General features: G+C 38.6%; 1 protein-coding gene across 13 annotated transcripts in view; it reads left to right on the top strand.

The window, feature by feature from the left end:
• Nucleotides 1–19,489, top strand: part of LOC132399618 (coiled-coil domain-containing protein 178) — a 310,549-nt gene extending 291,060 nt beyond the window's left edge. For 7 of the 13 annotated variants that reach the window (XM_059980243.1, XM_059980177.1, XM_059980198.1 and 4 more), the window contains one exon: nucleotides 18,813–19,489. In XM_059980243.1, coding sequence (XP_059836226.1) covers nucleotides 18,813–18,965 — 153 coding nt within the window. In that variant the 3' untranslated portion in view covers nucleotides 18,966–19,489. Of the gene's footprint in view, nucleotides 1–16,059; nucleotides 16,287–18,812 lie in introns of those variants that run through there. The other 6 variants (XM_059980232.1, XM_059980207.1, XR_009514029.1 and 3 more) reach the window with 5 other exon arrangements.
• Nucleotides 19,490–24,105: the final 4,616 nt, after the last annotated feature.

Below are 24,105 nucleotides of genomic sequence, written 5' to 3'. Positions count from 1 at the left end.
TGTTCTCACTGTGACCAAGTGAACTTCCTCCCACATTTGACAGTTGGACCTGTTAGTAGGCTAATTGGCCATTGTAAACTGTCCTGACATTAGGCTTGAGTTGGATAGGTGGTTTGATGTCACGGCTCATTGAGCCGGAAGGTCTGTTCTGCACTGTATCTCAAAAGAAAAAAAATCCCTTGGGAAGCAATGACCATAATATGATATAACTTACCCTACAGTATGAGAGGGAGAGGCTATAATTAGATGTACCTGTAGAGTGGAGTAAGGGGAACTAAAGAGGCATGAGAGAGGAGATGACCAAAGGTGATTGGAAGCGGATACTACAAGTGATGACAGAGAAATAGTAATGGCTGGAGTTTATGGGAGAAACTTGAAGGGCACAGGGCAGATACAAACCAAAGAAGAAGACATATTCTGGAGGGAGGATGGGCCAACTGTGGCTGACAAAGGAAGTAAGGACAGCATAAAAGCAAAAGAATACAATATGGCAAAAGTTAGTGGGAATCTAAAGGATTGTGAAACTTCTAAAAACCAACAGAAAGAAGCTAAGAAAGCAATAAATAAGGAAAAGATGAAATATGAAGCCAGTGTTATAAAAGAAGATACCAAAAGCCTTTTTCAAAAATATAAAGAGTAAAAGAGAGGTGAGTGTGGATAATGGACCACTGGAAAAAGACACTGGAGGGATAGGAATGGAGGACAAATTTCAAAAATACTTTGTGTCGGTCTTCACTTTGGAGGACTCTAACAGTAGGCCAGAAATTTGAGACTTTTGGGGAAGAAATGAATGTAGTTGCTTTTACTAAGGAAACGGTGCTTAGAAAGATGGGAAATGAAAGGTTTGAAGCTAGATAAATCATCTGGACCAGGTAGTATACACCCCAGGGTTCTTAAAGAGTTAGCTACAGAGATTGTGGAGACATTAGTATAGTTCTTCCAAAATTCACTGGATTCTAGAATAGTACCAGAGGACTGGAAAATGTTGTTGCACATCATTAACCTATTATTAAGGATGAGGTTCAGGGGTACGTCGATGCATATGATAAAATAGGCCAAAGTCAGTAGGGTTTCCTTAAGGAGAAATTAAGGGCTAAGCTTGCCTGACAAATCTCTTGCATTTCTTTGAGACAATAACAGACAAGATAGGCAAAGGTGTCAGTGGATGTTGCTTACTTGGATTTTCAGAAGGCCTTTGACAAGATGATGATTATAAGACCTTAAGATCTAGGAGCAGAATTAGGTCATTTAGCCCATCAAGTCTCCTCTGTCATTTCATCCTGTTTGATCCATTTCCTTCAGCCACAATCTCCTGTTTCTCCCTGTAACCTTTCATGCAGTGACTAATCAAAAATCTATCAAACTCTAACTTAAACATACTATTGACTTGGCATCCACAACCATCTGATTCACCACTCTCTGGCTAAAGAAATACTTCCTCATCTCCGTTCTAAATTGATATCCTAATACTCTGAGGCTGTGTCTTGGGGTCCTAGACTCCCCCACCACAGTAGGTGTTCTCTCCACATCCACTCTATTGAGACCTTTCAACATCCGATAGGTTTCAATGAGATTTCAGTAAGTATCACTGAGCCATTAAAACACTCTTCATACAATAAGCATTCCAATCCTGGAGTCATTTTTATGGGCTTCCTTTGAACCCTTTCCAATGTCAGCATATCCTTTTTTAGATATAGAGCCCAATACTGCTCACAATACTCCAAGTGAGTCCTTGCCAGTGCCTTATAAAGCCTCAACATTACATCCTTGTTTTTATATTGTAGTCCTCTCAAAATGAATGCTATCATTACCTCTACCTTCTTCACCACCAACATAATTGGCAAAGTAACCTTCAGGGAATCTTGCACAAGGACTCCCAAATCCCTCTGCACCTCAGATTTTTGAATTTTCTCTCCATTTAGGAAATAATTTATGCTATTATTTCTTCTACCAAAGTGCATAACTGTAACACTTCTCAACACTGTATTCCATCTGCTATTTCTTTACCCATTCTCCTAATAAGTCCTTCTGTAGCCTCTCTGCACCCTCAACACTACCTGCCCCTCCACTTATCTGCATATCATCAGCAAACTTGGCCACAAAGCCATCAATTCCATCATCCAAGTCATTGACATATAACATAAAAACAAGCGGTCCCAACACAAACCCCTGTGGAACACCACTATTCACCAGTTGCCAATCAGAAAAGGGTCCTTTTATTCGCACTCTTTCCCTCTTGCCTATCAGCATATGCTCGATCCATGCTAATATCTTTCCTTTAATACCATGGGCTTTTTACATGTTAAGCAATCTCATGTGTGTCACCTTGTTAAATGCCTTCTGAAAATCAAGTACACACCATTCACCAATTCTCTTTTGTCTATCTCGTTTGTTATTTCTTCAAAGAATTCCAACAAATTTGTCTGGCAAGATTTTCCCTTAAGGAAACCATGCTTACCTCAGCCTTTTTTATTACCCCAAAACCACATCCTTAACAATCGATACCAACATCATCTCAATCACTGAAATTAGACTAACTGGCCTATAATTTCCTTTCTTCCCATTTTGAAGAGGGGAGTGACATTTGCAATTTTCCATTTCTTCGGAACTATGTCAAAACCTATTTATTCCTGAAAGATCATTACTAAAGCCTCCACAATCTCATCAGCATTTACCATGAGGCTGCTAAATAAGATAAGGTAAGAGTATACAGGAAAGGTACTAGAATGGATAGAAGATTGGCTGACTGGCAGGAGGCAAAGAGTCAAAAGGGAGCATTTTTTGGTTGGCTGTTGGTGACGAGTGGTGTTGGAGACATAGAAACATAGAAAACCTACAGCACAATACAGGCCCGTTGGCCCAAAAAGTTGTGCCAAACATGTCCCTAACCTTAGAAATTACTAGGCTTACCCATAACCCTCTATTTTTGTAAGCTCCATGTATCTATCCAAAAGTCGCTTAAAAGACCCTATCGTATCCGCCTCTACCACTGTTGCCAGCAGCCTATTCCATGCACACACCACTCTCTGCGTAAAAAAACTTACCCCTGACATCTACTCCCCAGCACCTTAAACCTGTGTCCTCCTGTGGCAACCATTTCAGCCCTGAGAAAAAGCCTCTGACTATACACACGATCAATGCCTCTCATCACCTTATACACCTCTATCAAGTCACCTCTCATCCTCCGTCACTCCAAGGAGAAAAGGCTGAATTCACTCAACCTATTTTCATAAGGCATGCTCCCCAATCCAGGCAACATCCTTGAAAATCTCCTCTGCACCCTTTCTATGGCTTCCACATCCTTCCTGTAGTGAGGTGACCAGAACTGAGCACAGTACTCCAAGTGGGGTCTGACTAGGATCCAATATAGCTGTAACATTACCTCTCTGCTCCTAAATTCCATTCCATGATTGAGGAAGGCCAATTCACCTTATGCCTTCTTAACCACAGAGTCAACCTGTGCAGCTGCTTTGAGTGTCCTATGGACTCAGACCCCAAGATCCTTCTGATCCTCCACACTGCCAGGAGTCTTGCCATTAATACTATATTCTGCCATCATATTTGACCTACCAAAATGAACCATTTCACACTTATCTGGATTGAACTCCATCTGCCATTTCTCAGCCCAGTTTTGCATGCTATCAATGCCCCGCTGTAACCTCTGACAGTCCCCCACGCTATCCACAACACCTACAACCTTTGTGTCATTAGCAAACTTACTAACCCATCCCTCCACTTCCTCATCCAGGTCATTTATAAAAATCACAAAGAGTAAAAGTCCCAGAACAGATCCCTGAGGCACATCACTGGTCACCGACCTCCATGCAGAATATGACCCGTCTACAACCACTCTTTGCCTTCTGTGGGCAAGCCAGTTCTGGATCCACAAAGCAATGCCCCTTGGATTCCATGCCTCCTCACTTTCTCAATAAGCCTTGCATGGGGTACCTTATCAAGTGTTTTGCTGAAATCCATATACACTACACCTACTGCTCTTTCTTCATCAATGTGTTCAGTCACATCCTCAAAAAATTCAATCAGGCTCGTAGGGCACGACCTGCCCTTTACAAAGCCATGCTGACTATTCGCAATCATATTATCCCTCTCCAAATGTTCATAAATCCTGCCTCTCAGGATCTTCTCCATCAACTTACTGACCACTGAAGTAAGACTCACTGGTCTATAATTTCTTGGGCTATCTCTACTCCCTTTCTTGAATAAGGGAACAACACCCACAACCCTCCAATCCTCCAGAACTTCTCCCGTCCCCATTGATGATGCAAAGATCATTGCCAGAGGCTCAGCAATCTCCTCCCTCGCCTCCCATGGTAGCCTAGGGTACATCGCATCCAGTCCTGGTGATTTAACCAACTTGATGCTTTCCAAAAGCTCCAGCACATCCTCTTTCTTAATATTTACATGCTCAAGCTTTTCAGTCCACTGCAAGTCATCACTACAATCACCAAGGTCTTTTTCTATAGTGAATAGCTCTGCTGTTTCCTCCAGTTCCATACACATTTTCCCCACTGTCACACTTGATAGGTCCTATTCTTTCATATCTTATCCTCTTGCTCTTCACATACTTGTAGAACGCCTTGGGGTTTTCCTTAATCCTGCCCACCAAGGCCTTCTCATGGCCCCTTTTGGCTCTCCTAATTTCCTTTTTAAGCTCCTTCCTGTTAACCTTATAATCTCCTAGATCTCCTAGCTCTCTAAACCTTTTGTAAGCTTTTCTTTTCTTCTTGACTAGATTTATTACAGCCTTTGTACACCATGGTTCCTGTGCCCTACCATAACTTCCCTGTCTCATTGGAATGTACCTATGCAGAATTCCACACAAATATCCCCGAACATTTGCCACATTTCTTCTGTACTTTTTCCTGAGAACATCTGTTCCCAATTTAAGCTTCCAATTTCCTGCCTGATGGCCTCATAATTCCCCTAACTCCAATTAAATGCTTTTCTAACTTGTCTGTTCCTATCTCTCTCCTATACTATTGTAAAGGAGATAGAATTATGATCACTGTCTTCAAAATACTCTCCCACTGAGAAATCTGACACCTGACCAGGTTCATTTCCCAATACCAAATCAAGTACAACCTCTCCTCTTGTATGCTTATCTACATATTGTGTCAAGAAACCTTCCTTAACACACCTAACAAACTCCACCCTATCTAAACCTCTTGCTCTAGGGAGATGCCAGCTGATATTTGGGAAATGAAAATCTCCTATCACAACAACTCTGTTATTATTACACCTTTCCAGGATCCTTTTCCCTGTCTGCTCCTCAATATCCCTGTTACTATTGGGCAGCCTATAAAAAATACTCAGTAAAGTTACTGACCCCTTCCTTTTGCTAAAGGAACATCCTTTTGCATGTCACCCACAGAGACTCCATAGACAATCCCTCCATGACGTCCACTTTTTCTACAGCCATGACACTATCTCTGATCAACAGTGCCACACCCCTACTTCTTCTGCCTCCCTCCCTATGCTTTCTGAAACACCTAAAACCAGGCACTTGAAGTAACCATTCCTGTCCCTGAGCCATCCAAGTCTCTGTAATGGCCACCACATCATAGCTCCAAGTTCTGATCCATGCTGTAAGCTCATCCGCTTTGTTCATATAACTTGTCACATTAAAATAGACATGCCTCAAACCTTTGGTCTGAGTGCGTCCCTTCTCTATCACCTGCCTATCCTCTCTCACAACTGTCTCCAAGCTTTCTCTATTTGTGAACCAACAGCCTCTTCCCCAGTCTCTTCAGTTCGGTTCCCACCACCCCCCAACAATTCTAGTTTAAACTCTCCCCAGTAGCCTTAGCAAACCTCCCCACCAGGATATTGGTCCCCCTGGGATTCAATTGCAATCCGTCCTTTTTGTACAGGTCACTCCTGCCCCAAAAGAGGTCCCAATGATCCAGAAATCTGAATCCCTGCCCCCTGCTCCAATCCCTCAGCCACACATTTACCCTCCACCTCATTCTATTCCTATTCTCACTATCGTGTCACACAGGCAGTAATCCAGAGATTACGACCTTTGCGGTCCTGCTTCTTAACTTCCTTCCTAACTCCCTCTAGTCTTTCTTCAGGACCCCTTCTCTTTTCCTACCTATGTCATTGGTACCAATATGTACCACAACCTCTGGCTGTTCTCCCTCCCACTGCAGGCTATCTTGGATGCGATCTGAAATATCCCAGATCCTGCCACCTGGGGGGCAAACTACCATCCGAGTTTCTTTCTTGCGTCCACAGAATCACCTGTCTGACCCCCTAACTATAGAGTCCCCTAGCACTACTGCCTTTCTCTTCCTTTCCCTACCCTTCTGAGCCACAGGGCAGACTCTGTGCCAGAGGCATGGCCACTGTTCCTTCCCCCAAGTAGGCTGCTCCCCCCAACAATATTCAAACAGGAGTACTTATTGTCAAGGGGTACAGCCACAGGGGTACTCTCTAGTACCTGACTCTTACTCTTCCCCCTCCTGGCTGTGACCCTCTTGGTCGTGGCCCCAGAGTGACCACCTACCTATAACTCCTTTCTATCACCTCTTCACTCTCTCTGGCCAGGTAAAGGTCATCAAGCTGCTTCTCCAGTTCCCTAACTCGGTCCCTAAGGAGCTGCAGCTCGACACACTGGGTGCAGATATGGCTATCCGGGAGGCTGGGAGACTCCAGGGCCTCCTACATCTGACACCGAGCACAGAAAACCAGCCTCACACACATACTACTTCCTTTCCCCAATTAACACAGGTAAACTTACCTTGCCTCATTACTGCCAAAGCCCTACCGCTCTGCTACCTCTTACTCCACTGCCTGGTGGATATGGCGGTCCTCTTTTTAAACAGTTCCTGCTCTACTGGCTGACATAATATGCCTGCGTAGTCTTGCCTCTCTTTCGCCCCGAGTAGTAAAACGCCTTCGCTCTGGAAATCCTTAGCCATTCCTCTCACAGCCTTCTTGCTCTGAATCTGTTCTGCAGATATTGGGACCACTTTTTCACATTATATGTCTCTACGTTGTATAACAGAATTGATGGATTTGTGGCCAGATTTATAGTCGATATGAAGAAAGACGAAGAGGCAGGTTGTGCTGAGGAAGCCTGGAGTCTGCAGAAGGATTTAGACATGTTGGAAGAATGGGCAAACAAGTAACAAATTCAATATACACTTAGTGGCCACTTTATTACGTACTCAAACTACCCCATCTTTTTGAGAAACTGTTGGTCTTCTGGGATTTTCATGCATAACCGTCTCTAGAGATTACAGAGAATGGAAGTTTTTTTCTTGTTTATTGCACCAGTGAGTGGCATTTCTACGGGCAAAAATGCCTTGTTAATAACAGAGGTGAAAGGAGAATGACCAGTCTGTTTCAAGCTGACAGGAAGGCGACAGTAACTGAAATAATCATGTGTTACAACAGTGGTGTGCAGAAGAGCACACCTGAATGCCCAACATGTTGACTCCTGTAGCGGATGGGCTATTGCAGCAGAAGACCACAGCGAGTTCCAATCCAGTAGCTAATAAAATGGCGACAGTATGTGGTATAGGGAAGAGTATGGTCTTGCACTTTGGTAGAAGGAATAAAGGCATAGACTATCTTTTAAACAGGAAATACAATCAGAAGTCAGAGGAAGAAAAGGACTTAGGAGTCCTTATGTAGGATTCCCTGAAGTTAACTTTCAGGCTGAGTCAATGATAAGGAAGGCAATGCAATGTTGGCATAAAAGCAAGGTGTAAAGCTGAGGCTTATTGGTAAAACGGCATTTGGAATATTGTGAGCAGCTTTTGGCCAATTATCTAAGAAAGGATATGCTTGCATTGGAAAGGGTCATGAGGAGGTTCACGAGAAAGATTCTGGGAATGGCAGGGTTAATGTATGAGGAATGTTTGGTGGCTCTGTGCATGTATTCACTGGAGGTTAGAAGAATGAGGGGGATCTCTTGAAAGCTATTGTACATTGAAAGGCCTTGTGGAGTAGATATAGAGAAGATGTTTCCTATAGTGGGCATCTAGGACCAGAGGGCACAATCTAACAATAGAAGGACGTTCCTTTGGAACAGAGACGATGAGGAGTTTCTTTAGCCAGAGGGTGGTGAATCTGTGGAATTCATTGCCATAGATCAGCGTAGAAGCCTAGTCATTGGGTATATTCAGTGAGGAGGTTGATAGGTTTTTAATAAGCAAAGATGTTAAATGTTATGAGTAGAAGGTAGGAGATTGGGGTTGAGATGGTGATGCCATGATGGAATGGCAGAGCAGACTCAATAGTCTAAATACTGTAATTTTGTTCCTTTGTCTTATGGTCTTAATTCCAACAAAGTTTATTCTCTTAAATAACAGAAGGGTGAGGATCTTTTCTGATGTTCAAACACAGTGAGTGGTTAACACTGTGCATAGGTATTTATTTGTGTCCAATTTGGTGCAAAAAGCATCAAGTTGGTGTGAGAAAATTGATTTCACTAATCAGAATGAGAAATGCTGGAAATGGTCAGCAATTTAGTCAGAATCTGTGGAAACAGAAATAGGGTGTACATTTCATGTCTGATGCCCTTTGTCAGAACAGGTTAAGAACAAAAATAAATTAATTTTCATTTGCAAGGACAGGTTGACAGAGCAACCATACTATCTCTGATAGAGTGGGACCAAATGTGTTCATATTGCTTTTAGAATTAGATTATGCTCTTTTATCTATGTTATGTGTTGCTAATCATGGAGCTGTGTATAATACTCAGCAGCTTGGACAATAGTACAGAGAGAACCAAACCAGATGATCAGCAGAAATTACCAGTTATTGATAAAGACAGAAAAGACAAATCAATTACTCAAAGCTGGGGAACTGGTATTTTATCCAGAAGGCTTAAAACAATCTCAAACAGGAGATAAAGTTTTATTCTTCAAGCCTGTGCTGGGCCTCTTGTAATAATGCAAGGGGGCATAGACAGACAGCTCAAAGTGGAATGGGATGGGAAATTACATCGGCAGACAACCAGAAGTTCAAGGTCATTCTTGTGGACTGAATGCAGGTATTTCACAAAATGGTCACCCAGTCTGATTTTGGTCTTTCCAGTGCACCGGAGTTGTATACACTGAAGTAAGTATGTTAGATGGTAAATACAGGTGGACTACTGCTTCATTAGCAAAGACTGCTTCATTCCTGGATGGTGGGAAAAGAAGAGTAAAAAGACAGGTATTCCAAGTCCTGTGGTGTATGGGGACATGTCATATGATAGGAGGAGAAGGCAAGGAGGGAAGAGTGGACTCCAAAGTGTGAAAGAAGTGATCTCTTTGAAATACTGAAAATGGAAAGAAGAGAAAAATGTGTAAGGTGGTGGATCCTCCTTGGAGATGGTGGAAATTACAAAGGAATTCACTTTACTGTTGTGCATCTTCATACTACCAGTATGCACATGTGATACTCATGGAAACGTATGATTCAGTTTGGCAAATCATGTCAAGTACAAGACGTTGTTGTAATCTTATGTTACGATGAAAGTTCTGCACTAATTTAGATCAGTGACATCAATGATAATGGTACTAGATGGCTAAATTTCTGGGCCTCTTTATCTTGTGCCTTGTTTCAAGCAAGGCTTGATTAGACACAAGAGTTAGCCCAGAGTATCATAGCAAGAACATCTTATCTTATGCATTCTTTAATGCATTATTTACCATTTTTGGTGGGAGTCCATCCCGAAATGACACAGATCATCTTTGTGCAGTGACAATTTTTCAGTCGTCTATGGAATGACGAGCGCAGCAGTCATGGCACTCATCTCTGCCTTACCAATAGTAATTGGAGCAATAATTTGCCATTTATTCCCTTAATTTATAAACATCAGTAAAACAAGGAGAAAACTGTCTGGTAAAGATTTAAGTGGCATGAATTAGGGGGACACAGAACATACACTTGTGCTTCTCTGCTTCCATTTACCCAGATTTTGATGCTTTGCATGCTTCAAAAATTATTGCTTTGTCTCTCAGTTCTTACTGCAGCTATACGTGGCAGAAATCCGTTCTATGATGTCTGCAGAGTCAAAAGCTTGTGTCTGAGAGTGGCACCAATGATTACAACGGTAGAGATAGGGAATGCGGGAATGCAGTGAAGACATATGTTATCCCTCACTTGCTCAGTAATCCTCTTTGTTACAAACTTGCCATGGCAAGAGGGCTTTACGGCTAAGACCTACTTCTCATAATTGCCAGTGGCAGTTGCAGTAATTTCTGCAGGAAGCTGCAATTAAAAAAAAACACATAAGTAATGAATTAATGCAGCAATCACTCTAATATATTTTTATTGCTAATTTTCCTAATTTCACAATTTTTTACAGGACCCTGATTGGACCAGATCCCAAAGCAACACCCACTAAAAAGCAAAATCTGATTTCTATGCACAAATATTTTTCATGCTAACTGAATTTGCTATTTAATATTAGTTTATAAGAGGAGTGGAGTTTCTGTACACGTTGCTACTACTTGCAACCATTTGTCATTGTTGCTTCAATAGCACTGGTATTGAATTATTTGGAAGCACCAACATTGGAATATTGGTATGCATGTTACTGATTTACAGTAATAACAGATAAATTCATAAATTTCCATCATTGTGCACCAAACAACACTCTTATTAAAATTTATAATTAAAAAATTTCAACAAAGTTTATGAAACAGTTTCTACTTGAGCAGAGCAGTCCCTGTTACAATATCTTGAACCTGCATTGAAAGTGGAGTAATGCTGTTTTCTCCTTGCTTATATTATTGCTCATTTCTCTTTGATATTTATGGTGATGTGTCTATAACAGTACCATCAAAAATTACATTCAAACATATGACAACTTACAAATTAGCTGATTTTATATAATTTTTGGACCTCAGTATCTTGAGCATTTTGGAAATCAGAAAAAATGCATATAAATGGGAAGAAAAGTCCTATATTATATAAGGATAAGTTATGAATTCTTTCAGGTATACCTCTGTGATCTTGAATTCTTTCAGGGACTTCAAATTCTTATCAATGAAAGTCCCAGAGAAACTACATCAGACACATATAAAAGCATAAAATCTATCAATACAATGCTGTTACATCTATCTATGTAATGGGCCAACACTTCTGACAAGCATTACAGTTTATTAGTACAGTTCAATCTGCAGTTGATGTAAAAAAATCTAAATCAATGAACCATACTTTTTTGTTCCAGTAAGCAATCTTTATTTATTATCAATATGGTTATATTTACTACTCTATTATATTTTGCTGAATAGTACAAATGTTTCTAAAGCACAGAAATATTTATAAATCAATTTAAATGTTTTGTACTTTTTTATTTCTCATTAGAATTTATTGGTGTGTAAAATCAATAATTTAGTCTTTGAATTGCCAGCACTGACTTGGCCTGGTAGTCAGAAAAATAATGCAATGCTACTGTATTTTTATTTCAAATATAATGTTGCTGACTATGAAAACTATCAGGAAACTTTGCTTTACATTCATTTATGCTAACTTGTGTTAATAATTTAGCATTCACAATAAATCATTTTTTCGTAAAATCAGAAAGCCTTAGGCATAATACCTTTATAACCTGATCAAAACAAGATTCAATTTCTCCCCTTTCCATCAATGAAAAAGTAGATTTTTATGTGAAAGTATCAATTCATTATATCAGGTGGTTAAGATATCTAAAACAAGAATATTAAAAAGGAAAGTTAGTATGTCGTTAAAAAAAATTGGCTTGCTTAAAAATGAATTAAAATTATTATATTTTTATGTCTATATTTCATTTTAATATGACAAACTGCATACCAGGCTATAAATTTCTTTTGGAGATCTAGTAGTGTTTGCATTTTGAATACTTAAAGGATATACGCAAAGCAGGACAAGAATAGTAAAATTTAAGACTCAATAAGTTAAGTATGTAGCTTATGTCACAAATAGTCTATTTGTTGTCATCTATTCCTCTTTTATACTTTTACTTACTTACATGTAAGACCTCATATTTTTCCTCAGAAAGAATATTGCCATGTTATCTACTAATGCATCATACATACAGGCCAGTTCCCATTTTCCAATAAGATAATTTCTTTAGAAATAATAACAACTGTAAACCATTCATATAAATTCAATTCATCATGTAATAGTCTGATTTTGCAAAAGATTCATTAGGCAGATTTGTACTCTCAAACAGATCTAAGCTGAATCAGTTGAATTAGCATTGGTCTCAGTTATGATTATTATGCATAATTGTTAACCAAATGAGTGTGATAGGACAATAGACAGAAGCAAAATACAGATCTGATTTAGACTCGTTTTGTTGGATGACACTCTTAGCTATGAGGCAACAGAAAGACACTGTTGGAACTTTCCTACCAAAAGTGAGAAGTTCTCATCAAGCTTCCTCTGCCTGGTGACCATCCCTTTAATTAGCAGTGGTTGGTGATCTGGCAATATGGCCATAGAAAGGAAAAGAGACCAGACCAATTTCATCCCTTTCATCTTCTGCTTATCATTGGTTCTCATAGCATCACTGTGGATGTGCTTTTATTCAGTGCTGTGCTGCACGTTTTTAAAGCCTTAATAAAATCCAAAGTTGCATTCAGATCAAAACCATATATGTCACTGAACCATACCAATGTTGAATTATAGAAAGAACCTGTGAATATTTAAATTGTTTAGCTTTTATCTGTAATTGCTCTTTTTCAATGTAGTACTGATTTAAATGCCAGGGAGAGAAGCTGCTGATAATTCAAAGTTGTAGAATAAATGCCTTAAGCCAATTCACTGCTGGAGATGGAATTCACTTTCAGTTTGCAACTTAGCTAAAATGGTGAGTAGCATCAATGTGGTTTGAAAAGGGGGTTTGACATTTCATTGTCTTTGAAAATAATGCAGCATGAAAGAACAGCCATTGTTAATAAAAGGAAAACAGCTTGCTGGAAGTAAGATGGTTCAGGTATGCTTCTATAGGATGGAATGGAGCAGGTTGAAATATGTTGTCATAGTAAAATATTTAATGAGTACAAATTTGGTGTTTATTTTAAAGAAAAATACAACTTTAAGGACCTTTAGAAAAAGAATATACAATTTCATTTTGAGTAAGTAATTTGGTTGGTATGAGTTACAAAGAATTGAAATAATAGAGGCTTAATTCTGAAATGGACTACAATCGCATTTCAGGATTATGTTGTGTGGATTAAAATTTAAACAACAGATATAATTTAGAAACCAGCAGTTTTTCAATGGCTTACTTGCTGTATTTTTGGTTGATTGACTACAGATAACTTTAACCCTCAGACAAAAAGATGACTGGATACACACGGAAATGTAGTGAAAGTCCTAATCCATTTTAAAAGGCAGATCTCATAACCGGCCAGTATACAAGGAAAAGCAGCCCAGTAGACACCATTCACGTAACTCATGCATACTTTTGAAGACAAAGGAGAAAAGCCTAAATATATATGACACAGTCCAAAGACATACCAGTTAGTAGGTTAATTGGTCATTGTAAATAGTCCCATGATTAGGCTAGGGTTAAATCGGGGGTTGCTGGCAGTGTGGCTTGAAGGTGCAAGAAAGGCCCTTATTAAACAAACAAATAAATAAATAAACAGAAAAGAAAAAATAAATTAAATAAATAGCGCAAAAAGAGAGGGATAAAATAGAGGGTAGTGTTCATGGGTTCATTGTCCATCTAGAACTCTGATAATGGAAGGGAAGAAACTGTTCCGTCTTCAGACTCCTGCATTTCCTCCTTGATGGTAGGAATGAGAAGAAGGTTTGTCCTTGGTGATGGAGGCCCTAAATGATGGATGCTGCCTTTTTGAGGTATTGCCTTTTGAAGGTATCCCGGATGCTGGGGAGGCAAACGCCCATGATGGAGCTGGCAGACTTTACAATTTTCTGTTGTAACCTTTTCTTTTCTGATCTTTTCTGATCCTGTGCAGTGGCCATTCTCTACCAATGATGCAAAAGAGAATGCTCTCCACCGTACTTCTATAGAAATTTGTGAGTGTCTTTGGTTACATTCCAATTCATCTCAAACTCCCAATGAAATATAGCCATTATTGTGCCTTCCTTGTAATTGCATCAATATATTAGGTCCTCAAAAAAGAGAGAGCTGGGAAAAGGAGGGGGAGATATGGGTTGTTATGTTCCGAATAGTCTTTGATCCTTAAGTATTTTTAGAACTTCAGTGGAAAGTATTCTGTTACCCACCTGATTTCGACAGTGTAGTAAAATGAATGTCATAGTACACACAATGGATTCAGCTCCAAGAAGATAAGACCTCAGCTCCAAAAGCAAACTACTACAGATACTGAAAAAACTCAGCAGTTCTGTCAGGTATTTGAGCTACATTGTTTGCTCAAATGTTTGTTGAGCTAACTTGAGTGGTAATTTTGAAGGTATGGACAGTCATGGGCCCAATTTATGGACACCTCTACGTAGGAAGAAGTTCCCATAAAACTTCAATGTATGTACATACGTTTGCCTTTTTAAATGGCAAAGCTAGTTTCCTTTCATTGTCCACTTTGAAAAATTGTTCCTTCTTATCAGTCCTATGTGTTCTGATGGCATTCATTACAATATTGTGGAAGTATAGTTACTGTAGCGAGCGATTTTTATATATTTTCTGACTTAAGGACAATAAGGACTTACAGAATTTTGTAAAACCAGAACTGTTTGTTATCTGGGTACAGCATGTCTAGACTTCTGTTGGGAATTAAAGTGGCCCTTGACCTAAACCCCTGTCACATAGATAACTTGATCTTTTCTATTATGTTCTGGAGATAGTCTTGCACAATATGGCTATGCTGGAGCTGTAAGGATATCTTTTTTTTTTAACCATTGCCTTATTAACATACTGTTCAATGGAGTCTGTGTGGGGGGGGGACAGTTCACTGTAATATTTTAGCTAATCAGGATATGACCTATGTTTGTGAGGTTCATATGCCTATTTGGGCACCAATTAACATGAAGAGGGGATTTTACTTAATGAATGCTCAAAAATTATGTGACCAGCGCCATTGAATTAGTTATTAATTTCAACAGACCTACAAGAACATTGAAACCATCTTTGTGATATAATACACTGACACTTAAATAGATACAATAATCCCTTATGTAAGTCTAACGGTGTTAATGGACATCATAAATCTTACTGACTACCTTGTCTAATTTGTGCTGAGTTTTTATTGCATGAAACTACTTTTAAATTCATAAGAAAGTTCTGGAGTGCACAGATGCATCTCACAAGATTTGCTGAACTACCTTTGGATGGGCACAGTGAATGGATTGGATGCCCACTTATGCATTGCATGTTATAGTTTCCCACCGTTTTCACTGCCCACGTAATTTTTAACTTGCTGCCTTATTGAAAAATGTATGAGTGTGATAATCATAAAAATTGCATTAGTTCAAACAAATTTGCTCCTACAGAATCTGAACCACTTTAACTACAAGGACTTTAAGTGAAGAGGCAGAAATGATCAAGACTTACATGTTTGGATAAAGAGTATTTAAATAAAATGATGGGATTAATGTCAATAAAAAAAAACCGAAAACTCTTCATTAGCTTTGAGTTATTTTTCACTGTTTCTGTTCAGATTTTGTATTTAAATCTTTATTTAATCTGTGATTGTAAAGGAGAGCAATGTAAGATCCCCATCTTAACATTATCAAATAAATACTAAAAGGATACATTTGAATAGTTCAGGGAAAAGTGCTTAGGGAGTAATTTGCATGGTTACCCTATGTCCATTCGACCATAGTTTTTGTCTGAAATTTGTGCTTCTATTCATGATAACATTTTCAAGATCTTAGCAATGCGATCAATCCTGTTGACTGCTTTAAAACATTACTATAGGGCCAGTTTTGTTGGTGGTTAGCAACAGTTCAAGCTGCCTGTCATCTTGCACTTCTTAAAGAGGCCCGCAAACAATACGAGCAAGGGCAGCATCCTCCAGATGGTTCACGGTACTACCTCTTTCACTTCTCTTATATCTTCTTTTTCTTTCAAATGTTGATCTGCTACTGTTGGAACCTGTAATCTACACTTTAGTGATGTGTTTTCAGGCTAATTGAGCGATCTGCTGCTTTGCTGGCTCCGAGAGGGCTCCATGAAGATTCCGGCGGGCTTGAAGAGCTCATGTTTGACTCCATTTCTTACAGATCTCATCAATTAAAGCAGCGAGGAAGATTTAAAGCACTGAGGCAAGTGCGGAGGATAAACTGTCAGAAGGAGTTACCTGCGTGTGACAGTCTCTCTCTCTCTCCTTCTCGCTCACTGCTCCCAGAGGAAGGTGCCTGTGTTCAAATGGTCTCACTCTCCCTCAATGCCATCGGAGGATGGTGCTGGAGTTCCGGGTTTTAGGGAAGGTTGAATTGATGCTGCTTTTGGATTGGACTCTGCAGTTCACATTACAATATAAATCTGGTCTCTGATCACTCCTTTTTTGGTGCCACTTTCGCCAATTTTGATTGGGGGAGACCTGCAAATAGTGAACTGAACTGAACTGAATATGGATTATTTCAATTTTGTTTCATATTCTGCATTTTTCTTTTTTTTTGCTGTCATTTGTGTGATTTGCTTTTTTGTGTGGGGGAGGTGGTTTGATGTTATTCTTTGAACAGGTTCCATGGCTTTTTTTGTTTTCTGACTTTCTCTGGAGAAGACATACTTGGCTGGTGTTTCCTACCTCTCACACCACTACGACCAGGCCATGCTTAATGCATTCTAGCCCAGTCATCCATTTGCTGACAATCATCACACATTCATGGTTCTCCAAACCTTACAGAGGTACATCATAGACAATTTGCCAGCTATTTAACTGTGGCAGGCACATCACCAAAGTCAGTGTATTGCACTCAATTACACAACTGCCTTCATCTTGCAATGTACTATGCAACACATATACCACAAGCAGTAACAAGCCTGTGCAAGATATGTATCATTTTACACTCACCACAAGCCTCCATTAGAGGAGAAAGTGGTGCCCATTATTATAACAATAATTAGAGCATCTCTAGTCTATGATGAGATTGAGACTATTGAGGATGAGTGGACATGCTTGCCCTATCCCCCTCCTCCCATTTCACTTAACCTTCATCCTGAATTCTCCTCCGATCTACAAGATACAGCTGTTGATTCACCAACCCCAAGTGGCCTATAGCCTCATCAGGAAAAACACAACAGTGTGCATGCAGTTCCCTGGAAGATTCAGCTGCCAACCAAAAAATAGCACTCTGAAAAACATGACAATCCTCACAAAGCTGTTCACAATATGAATGTTTTGAATAGAGAATGTTTCTTTCCTGTCATCAACAACTGAATATTGAAACATCTTCAACTGCAGTCCTGAAGGAGTTAGGCATATAAAAAAAATCTTCATTTATCTTGATAGGCACAAGCAATGCAATCACAATGCTGCTCTGAAGCTGCAGTGGCAAATTTACAATAGCTTAATAGCCTACTTTGGGATGTAGGAATGTCCCGGAGGATCCAGCAGAAACCATACAGTTCACAGTGAGAACATGCAAATTCCACAAAGACAACACCCAACATCATGATCAGTTGCTCGTCCATTGATCATGGAAGCCTACTATTTAAACCACCATTTTGCCTTTCTTTTTCATCTGTACATTACAACCATTCTCAAACATGTTGACTTCTTGCTTGAAGTGATATTTCCACCAACACACACTAGGATGAACTGAAGAACCCTACTGTAACATGTGCATCAATTATACTACCCCCAAGAATCACCAATTATTATTAAGGACTTTTCTGGTTTAAAATAAGTTGAGGAAATAAAAATCATTACTTCTAATAGAATTTTGCTGTGATGATTTATAGTGTGTGTGATGGATTACTGAAGCTTCTGAATGTTGTATTTTCTTTGAAACCACACAAGTTCTCATTTAGCACAAGAATAGATGGTAGGTATGTAGATTAATTAGATAATTTTCTATAAATATGAAATTTGAGGTACGATATGTTAGTAAAATTTGTAAAGGTTGCCTTTTGCATAAAACAAAGTATTAATTGAAAAGCAATGCAATTCAAAAGTTGATACAAAATGTAGAGCTTTGATACATTAATGGTGATATATAAATACATTATTAATATTTTACTAAATTACAAACAAATTATCTCACATACCCTTTAAGACAATAATGCAGATTGAGCCGGAAAATATGCAAAACTAGTATAATAACTCTCTTTGTTCTGTCTGTGGGTCTCATGATGATTCTTAATGAAAAAATGTGCATTTACAATTTCATGTTGCATAATTTCTCATCTGTTGCAATCAAAACCCATGCCTTTGCATCATGCAAAATAACTAAAGTTGTTCAAGTAGTTACACTTCTTTTCTGCTTATTTATTTGTTTGTTTATTTGTTTCTTTTCTGCTATAACTTTACCACAATGTACTTTGACAACTAGAATGTGATTTTTGATTGTTTATGTTTCCATTTGTAATCCTTTACCTCCTTAAATGGCTGAAAGTTTCAGAGTTCCATGGAAGTCACAGACCTTCTGAACAAATGGAAATTCTGAGGAAATTAGTTTTCAGATCTTATACCTGACTGGATTTGGTTCAGCCAAGTCACATAGATACTGCACCAGTTTGTTAAAATATAAGATCAATTGTGACTTTTTTTTTCTCAGATATGATTAGTATCTCCATGTAAATTAATATTGTGTAAAATCTGAAGAAATAAATTGGCATATACATTGAATGCTCTAACACATTTGATGTAACTGTAATGTTAATTTCTCAATTGATCAGTAATCAGTGACAATATTTGTTTGTTTATTATTAACAGGGGGAGATGTCAAAATCCATTCAGCATATGTCTGCTTTCCTACACTCTTTGACAGATGTTTGTGAGACAAAGGAAGATATTGAAAACAAACAGTGTAACCAAGGTGGTATAATCAAAGACAAGAAAAGTCATGCAGTTCAAGTAACGGTGTAATTGGACATTCACCTGTTTGCCATTTCACACTTCTATGGACTGCAGCTCAGTCACCTCCCATCATGCTTTGTCGTCTTTTACTTACAGCAAATCCATAACAATGAAACAGGTGACTTTCATGCTGCTGTCAGGAATGATCTAATTTCAGCTTTGGGTGACTGATTGCAATTGGCTTTGCCTCATCTGATAATTAATCTATGTCATGATTAATTGGAAAAGAGAATAATTACTGGCGATGTTGACAGTGACTGTACGCTTCTCCAGATTTCTGTCTATTGCTCAGGCCTAACTAATAACTTTACAGTTCATCACTGAAACTTTATACATGTAGTAACAATCTGTATAGATGTATAATGGTGTTACACATTCTACCTGGTGGCTATTTGTTAACGCTTGTCAATAGTTTAGAATAGCAAAAGCAGCCTGCATATTACCATTCTTCGTATTTTATCTTAATTTTGTGGAAGTTTAAAGTTTTCAATGAGCTGGAGATGAATGATTAATGAATAAATTCAAATGCTTCATTTTGTCTATGGATCATTAGTCAAGTCCTTTGTGTTAAAGACCTGCGAAAGGAGTAGAAATTATTGAGACATTAGCCTGAAGCAATCTCGAGGTAAATATTATGCAAAAAGAAAAAATGTTTAGTGCACATCGTATAGTGATCACTGACCCTATGAGAACATTTTCACCAGGGTCTACCTCATTTTACCTGCCAACATAGGGTATTTACTAATCAGAATCTGGTAAGTATTTCAGTAGCAATGAAATCGATAGTCTGAAGAACACTCTGAACAAAGCATATTCTATTGTATGAAAACAAGCAGTACATTTATGATACAAGTAAGTAATACATTGAACGCACTAAAGATTAATTTTATTCCGGTCTTGACTAAGGGTCTCAGCTCGAAACATCAACAGTTTATTCATTTCTGTAGATGCTGCCTGACCGGCTGAGTTCCTCCAACATTTTGTGTGTGTTATTAGAAATGAATTTTACTAGTTTATGTACTTGTTGATGTATTCATATAATATTTATCATCAATGTACTTTAATGCAACAGTTAACTCTTTGGCAGGTTAATAACAGTGTTTTGGGCATTGCAAGGAAATTTGACTCAAGCATATTGACTTGTGTAAATGGAAGAAAGAGAGAAAGGTGCAAATCTGAAATAAAATAAAAACCTGCTGGAAGTACACTGAAAGTCAGTCTGCAGCCAAAAAGATAAAAGATAAATCAATATGTTGTGTCTTAGACCTTTTAATAATTGTTCCATTAACTGGTACAGTTCCAGAGAAAATTATGTTGCATGTTAGTTGATTATATATCCAAAAATGTTTCTAAGTACTATATTCTTGATTTCAATTTATTATGAAACAGTATAAAAATATTTATCAGTACAAAAATGAAGAATCAGCATTTAGTGTATATAATGTTTTACCAAAGTACTTTACTACAAACAATGAATGACTTCTAAAGCCACTATTATCACATAATAAATAATCACTAAACTACAGTGAGATAGTAGTTGATAAACCTACATTGGTGTATTTTGCATAGCCTGTTTTTTTATCACTGATGATGTTTCGTTGCCAGTGTAGCATCTTCAGCTGCCATTTTATATCAGTATCAAGAAGCACTAATTGCTCACGCTTACTTGAAGAAGTGAACCTTATGAGTATTCTTGCTTATTATCTTACACAATATTTAGTATAAAATAAGCTTTATTTCCACAGTAATGTAGGAACATGAAATGATATCATTCTTACAAAAAACAATTGTCACAGGCTGTGATACAATCTTTAAGTGGAGAAAGGAGGTTGGGATCTGTGATTTGATCAAAACTTAATTACAAAAACAATGACTGAAATGCTTTGTTACCATTTATATTGGTATCCCACTTATATTTAAATAGTCTTTACAATGCTTTCTTATTTACATTTTAAGATTATGTCTATTTCAATAGATTACCTATTTCCTGTCTTGGATCCTCCGCAAATATCATGAAGAGTAGTGGTGAAAGTTTAAAGGAGAAATTTGGAAAATGAAATATACTTGGCCAATATTTATAGATCGATTGATGCATGAGTGACAAAATTGATAGTTAATCACAGTCAGTCATGAATTATATTGATCTGAGTAGACTGTTACAAAATCAAGGTTAGTTGATTGAAAAAAGAATTAAAGTTATAAGTAGAAAGATTTAAGAATAACCAATTTCTGGAATGAATGATTTTTGAAGGTGTCTATTTGAATGAAACACAAAATTAAATTCATTGTGCAACAAAAAAGAAACGAAGGAATTGAATCCCAAGCTTAACTGAGGGGGTTGGCAACAACCACATGAAGGAAATACTGTGACACCTCTCATTGGAATTCCTGTGCCTCCTTTACATCTTCTGGGCCAGATTCCTGCTCAACCCAGTAGGAGTTTGAGAGGGTCAACAGGCAGGATTGTAGAACAAATTCAGCCCTCCTGGTGTGGTAGCATCTTTAAACATCAATTCTTTCTACATTTAGCTATCTTATTGAGTGGGTACCTAAAGACAAATAGGAGTATGAGGACATAAACCATATCAGAATATATTCACATTCCCTTGGACAAACAGAAGAAGCATCCTAAAAGATTTAACTTAACTGAATCTCTTTTAGGCTCAACCTCATTGCTTTCAAATTGTACCATGGTTTGAATGACATCCTGCCTACAACAGGTGGCCTAGTTGTTGTGGCAAGACCAACAATTAAAGTGGCTGTGGATGAACATGCACTATTAGCACAGATGGAAGCACTTGGCCTGCACTTAATCATTGGTGCTAAACTTGACTCATTGCTAGCAAATTGTTGAGGTTACATTTTTAAAATAATCACTATTTAAATAGAAATCAAGAATAGTAAATCTGCAGACAGTTTTCGATCCTTCATTGTTATCTGAAATACTATAACTTGAAAATCCTTGCAGTCTCAGCCGGCACTTCTTTATTTACTGCATACATAATACACTTGGCCACAAAGAACTCAGTTCCTTTGATCACTTGTGACCTAGAAATAATTCACCCCTCATGGTGCGCAAGCATCCTTAACTTATTGCATCAGTCCTTTTCTCATTTTAGCTGTTCAAGTTACCTAATGTGTCAAACTATTGCAACAGAAGATCCAGCTGGTCCCTGTTCACATCATAATAGTTATGCCCTTTTGCAGGGATAGCATAGCCTGTATCTATCAGGAATTTAGCCATTTCATTGAAGTCTCCTGAACATACTGAAGTTGTTTGAATGGGGGGATGTGGAAAAAGCTATCTGCATTGTAGTTTTTCTTGAATCTTTGACACATTAGCTGTATGATGATTTTGGATTGAGAAAAATCGAGCAGAAAACCGAGCTGGAAATATTAAAAACTGTGGAGGAGTCAAACTGGTTTTTCTTGAAAATTGTTATATTCTTTCACTTTCACTTCTGAAAACAAAACCTAAAATAAGAGGACTTATGAACAGATGATCTTCCACCTCTACACAATTCAGAATATGGTAATTTCACTTTCTTATCTCATTCACCCAGCTCAAGAAACCCATTGGGATAGCTGATTGGATTATTATACACCAGATATCAGATGTTATTCAGATAAATGGGCATGTTGCATTCAATCCTAACCATGATACAAGATGGTGGGGAGAGAAATTTAAAATGAGCACTTATGAGCTTTTGGCTTTATCCAGAAGCCCAGTTGATTTGGGAGTGAGAGGAGAGGTGACCCACTGGTCTGTGAGTTAGATTTTAAAAGGAACATTTGTTGGCTTTCGGCTTTTTCCTGTGGCCCATTGAATTGTGATTTATTAGTAAGGGCAAATAAGGTAGAGACAAGCAGAATGGACATTGTATGTATGGATCAATGTTAAGAGTGGTGAGGCTTTGGCTCAACAGGCTTGGACGAGGTAAGTTTCTTCTTCATTCTTTGTCTGTTAATGCATAGTTAATGCAGTGAGAAAGGATCCAGGGGTTGTGTTGTGAGATTGGGAATTCTTTGTGTGAGATTTAGGAATTTTGGGAAACATCCAGCCTCCTGGATAACCACATGTGTAGAAGGTGCACCAAGCTGCAGCTCCTCAGAGAATGTGTTGAGAAACTGGAGCTGCTGCTCAATGATCTTCGGCTCATAGAGGAAACTGAGAAAGTGACAGATTGAGGTGGTTGTCAGTCCCAAGTTGCAGGAGGCAGTTGCCTGGGTGACTATCAGGAGAGGGAATGAAAATGGGCAGCCAGTGCAGAGTACCCCTGTGATTATATACCACTTTGGATACTATTCAAGGGAATGACCTACCGGGGGGAGCCTCAGTGACCGGGTCTTTGGCACTGGCTCTGGTGCTGTGGCTCAGAAGGGAAGGGGGGAGATAAGGAGTGCAATAGTCACAGGACATTCATAGTTAGAGAAGTGTGCATGATATTCTGTGGATGTAAAAGAGATACCTTGATGGTATGTTGCCTCCCACGACCCAGGGTCTGTGCTGTCTTGGATCAGATCCACAACATTTTAAAAGGGGATGGTGAGCAACCAGAAGTTTTGGTACATGTTGTCACCACAGACATAGGCAGCAAAAATGAGGAGGTCCTGTGAATGGAGAACATAGGGAGGTAGGTAGAAAGCTGAAAAACAGGGATTCCAGGGTAGTAATCTCTAGATTGCTGTCTGTGCCATGCTCCAGCAAAGGTAAGAATATGATAATATGACAGATGAATGTGTGGCTGAGGAAGTGGTGCAGATGGTGGGATTTCAGACTTCTGGATCTTTGGCATTACTTCTGGGGAAGATATGACCTGTAAAAGAAGTCTGGGTTACATGTGAACCTGAAGAGCATCAATATCCTTGCATGCAGGGTTGGTAGAGCAGTTGAGGTGAGTTTAAATAAATTTGGCAGGGGGATGGAAACCAGAGTGATAGGGCTAACAATCGAGCAGTTGGTATAGAACCTGATGCAGTATGTAGTACAGCATACTACAACTGATAAGGCAAAATTTACAGTCAATCAATAGAATGTTAAAGAATAACAGTGGGTCAACATCAAATAGGGTGATGAATTCAGGAGTGAAGATGTTAAGGCTGAATGGATGCTGTATACAGAATAAGATAAACGTTCTTGTAGCACAGT

Source organism: Hypanus sabinus, chromosome 1, assembly GCF_030144855.1.
Source record: "Hypanus sabinus isolate sHypSab1 chromosome 1, sHypSab1.hap1, whole genome shotgun sequence".
Classification (NCBI taxonomy): domain Eukaryota; kingdom Metazoa; phylum Chordata; class Chondrichthyes; order Myliobatiformes; family Dasyatidae; genus Hypanus; species Hypanus sabinus.
The sequence above is the reverse complement of the archived record's forward strand: the minus strand, read 5'-3'. Positions and strand labels throughout refer to the sequence as shown.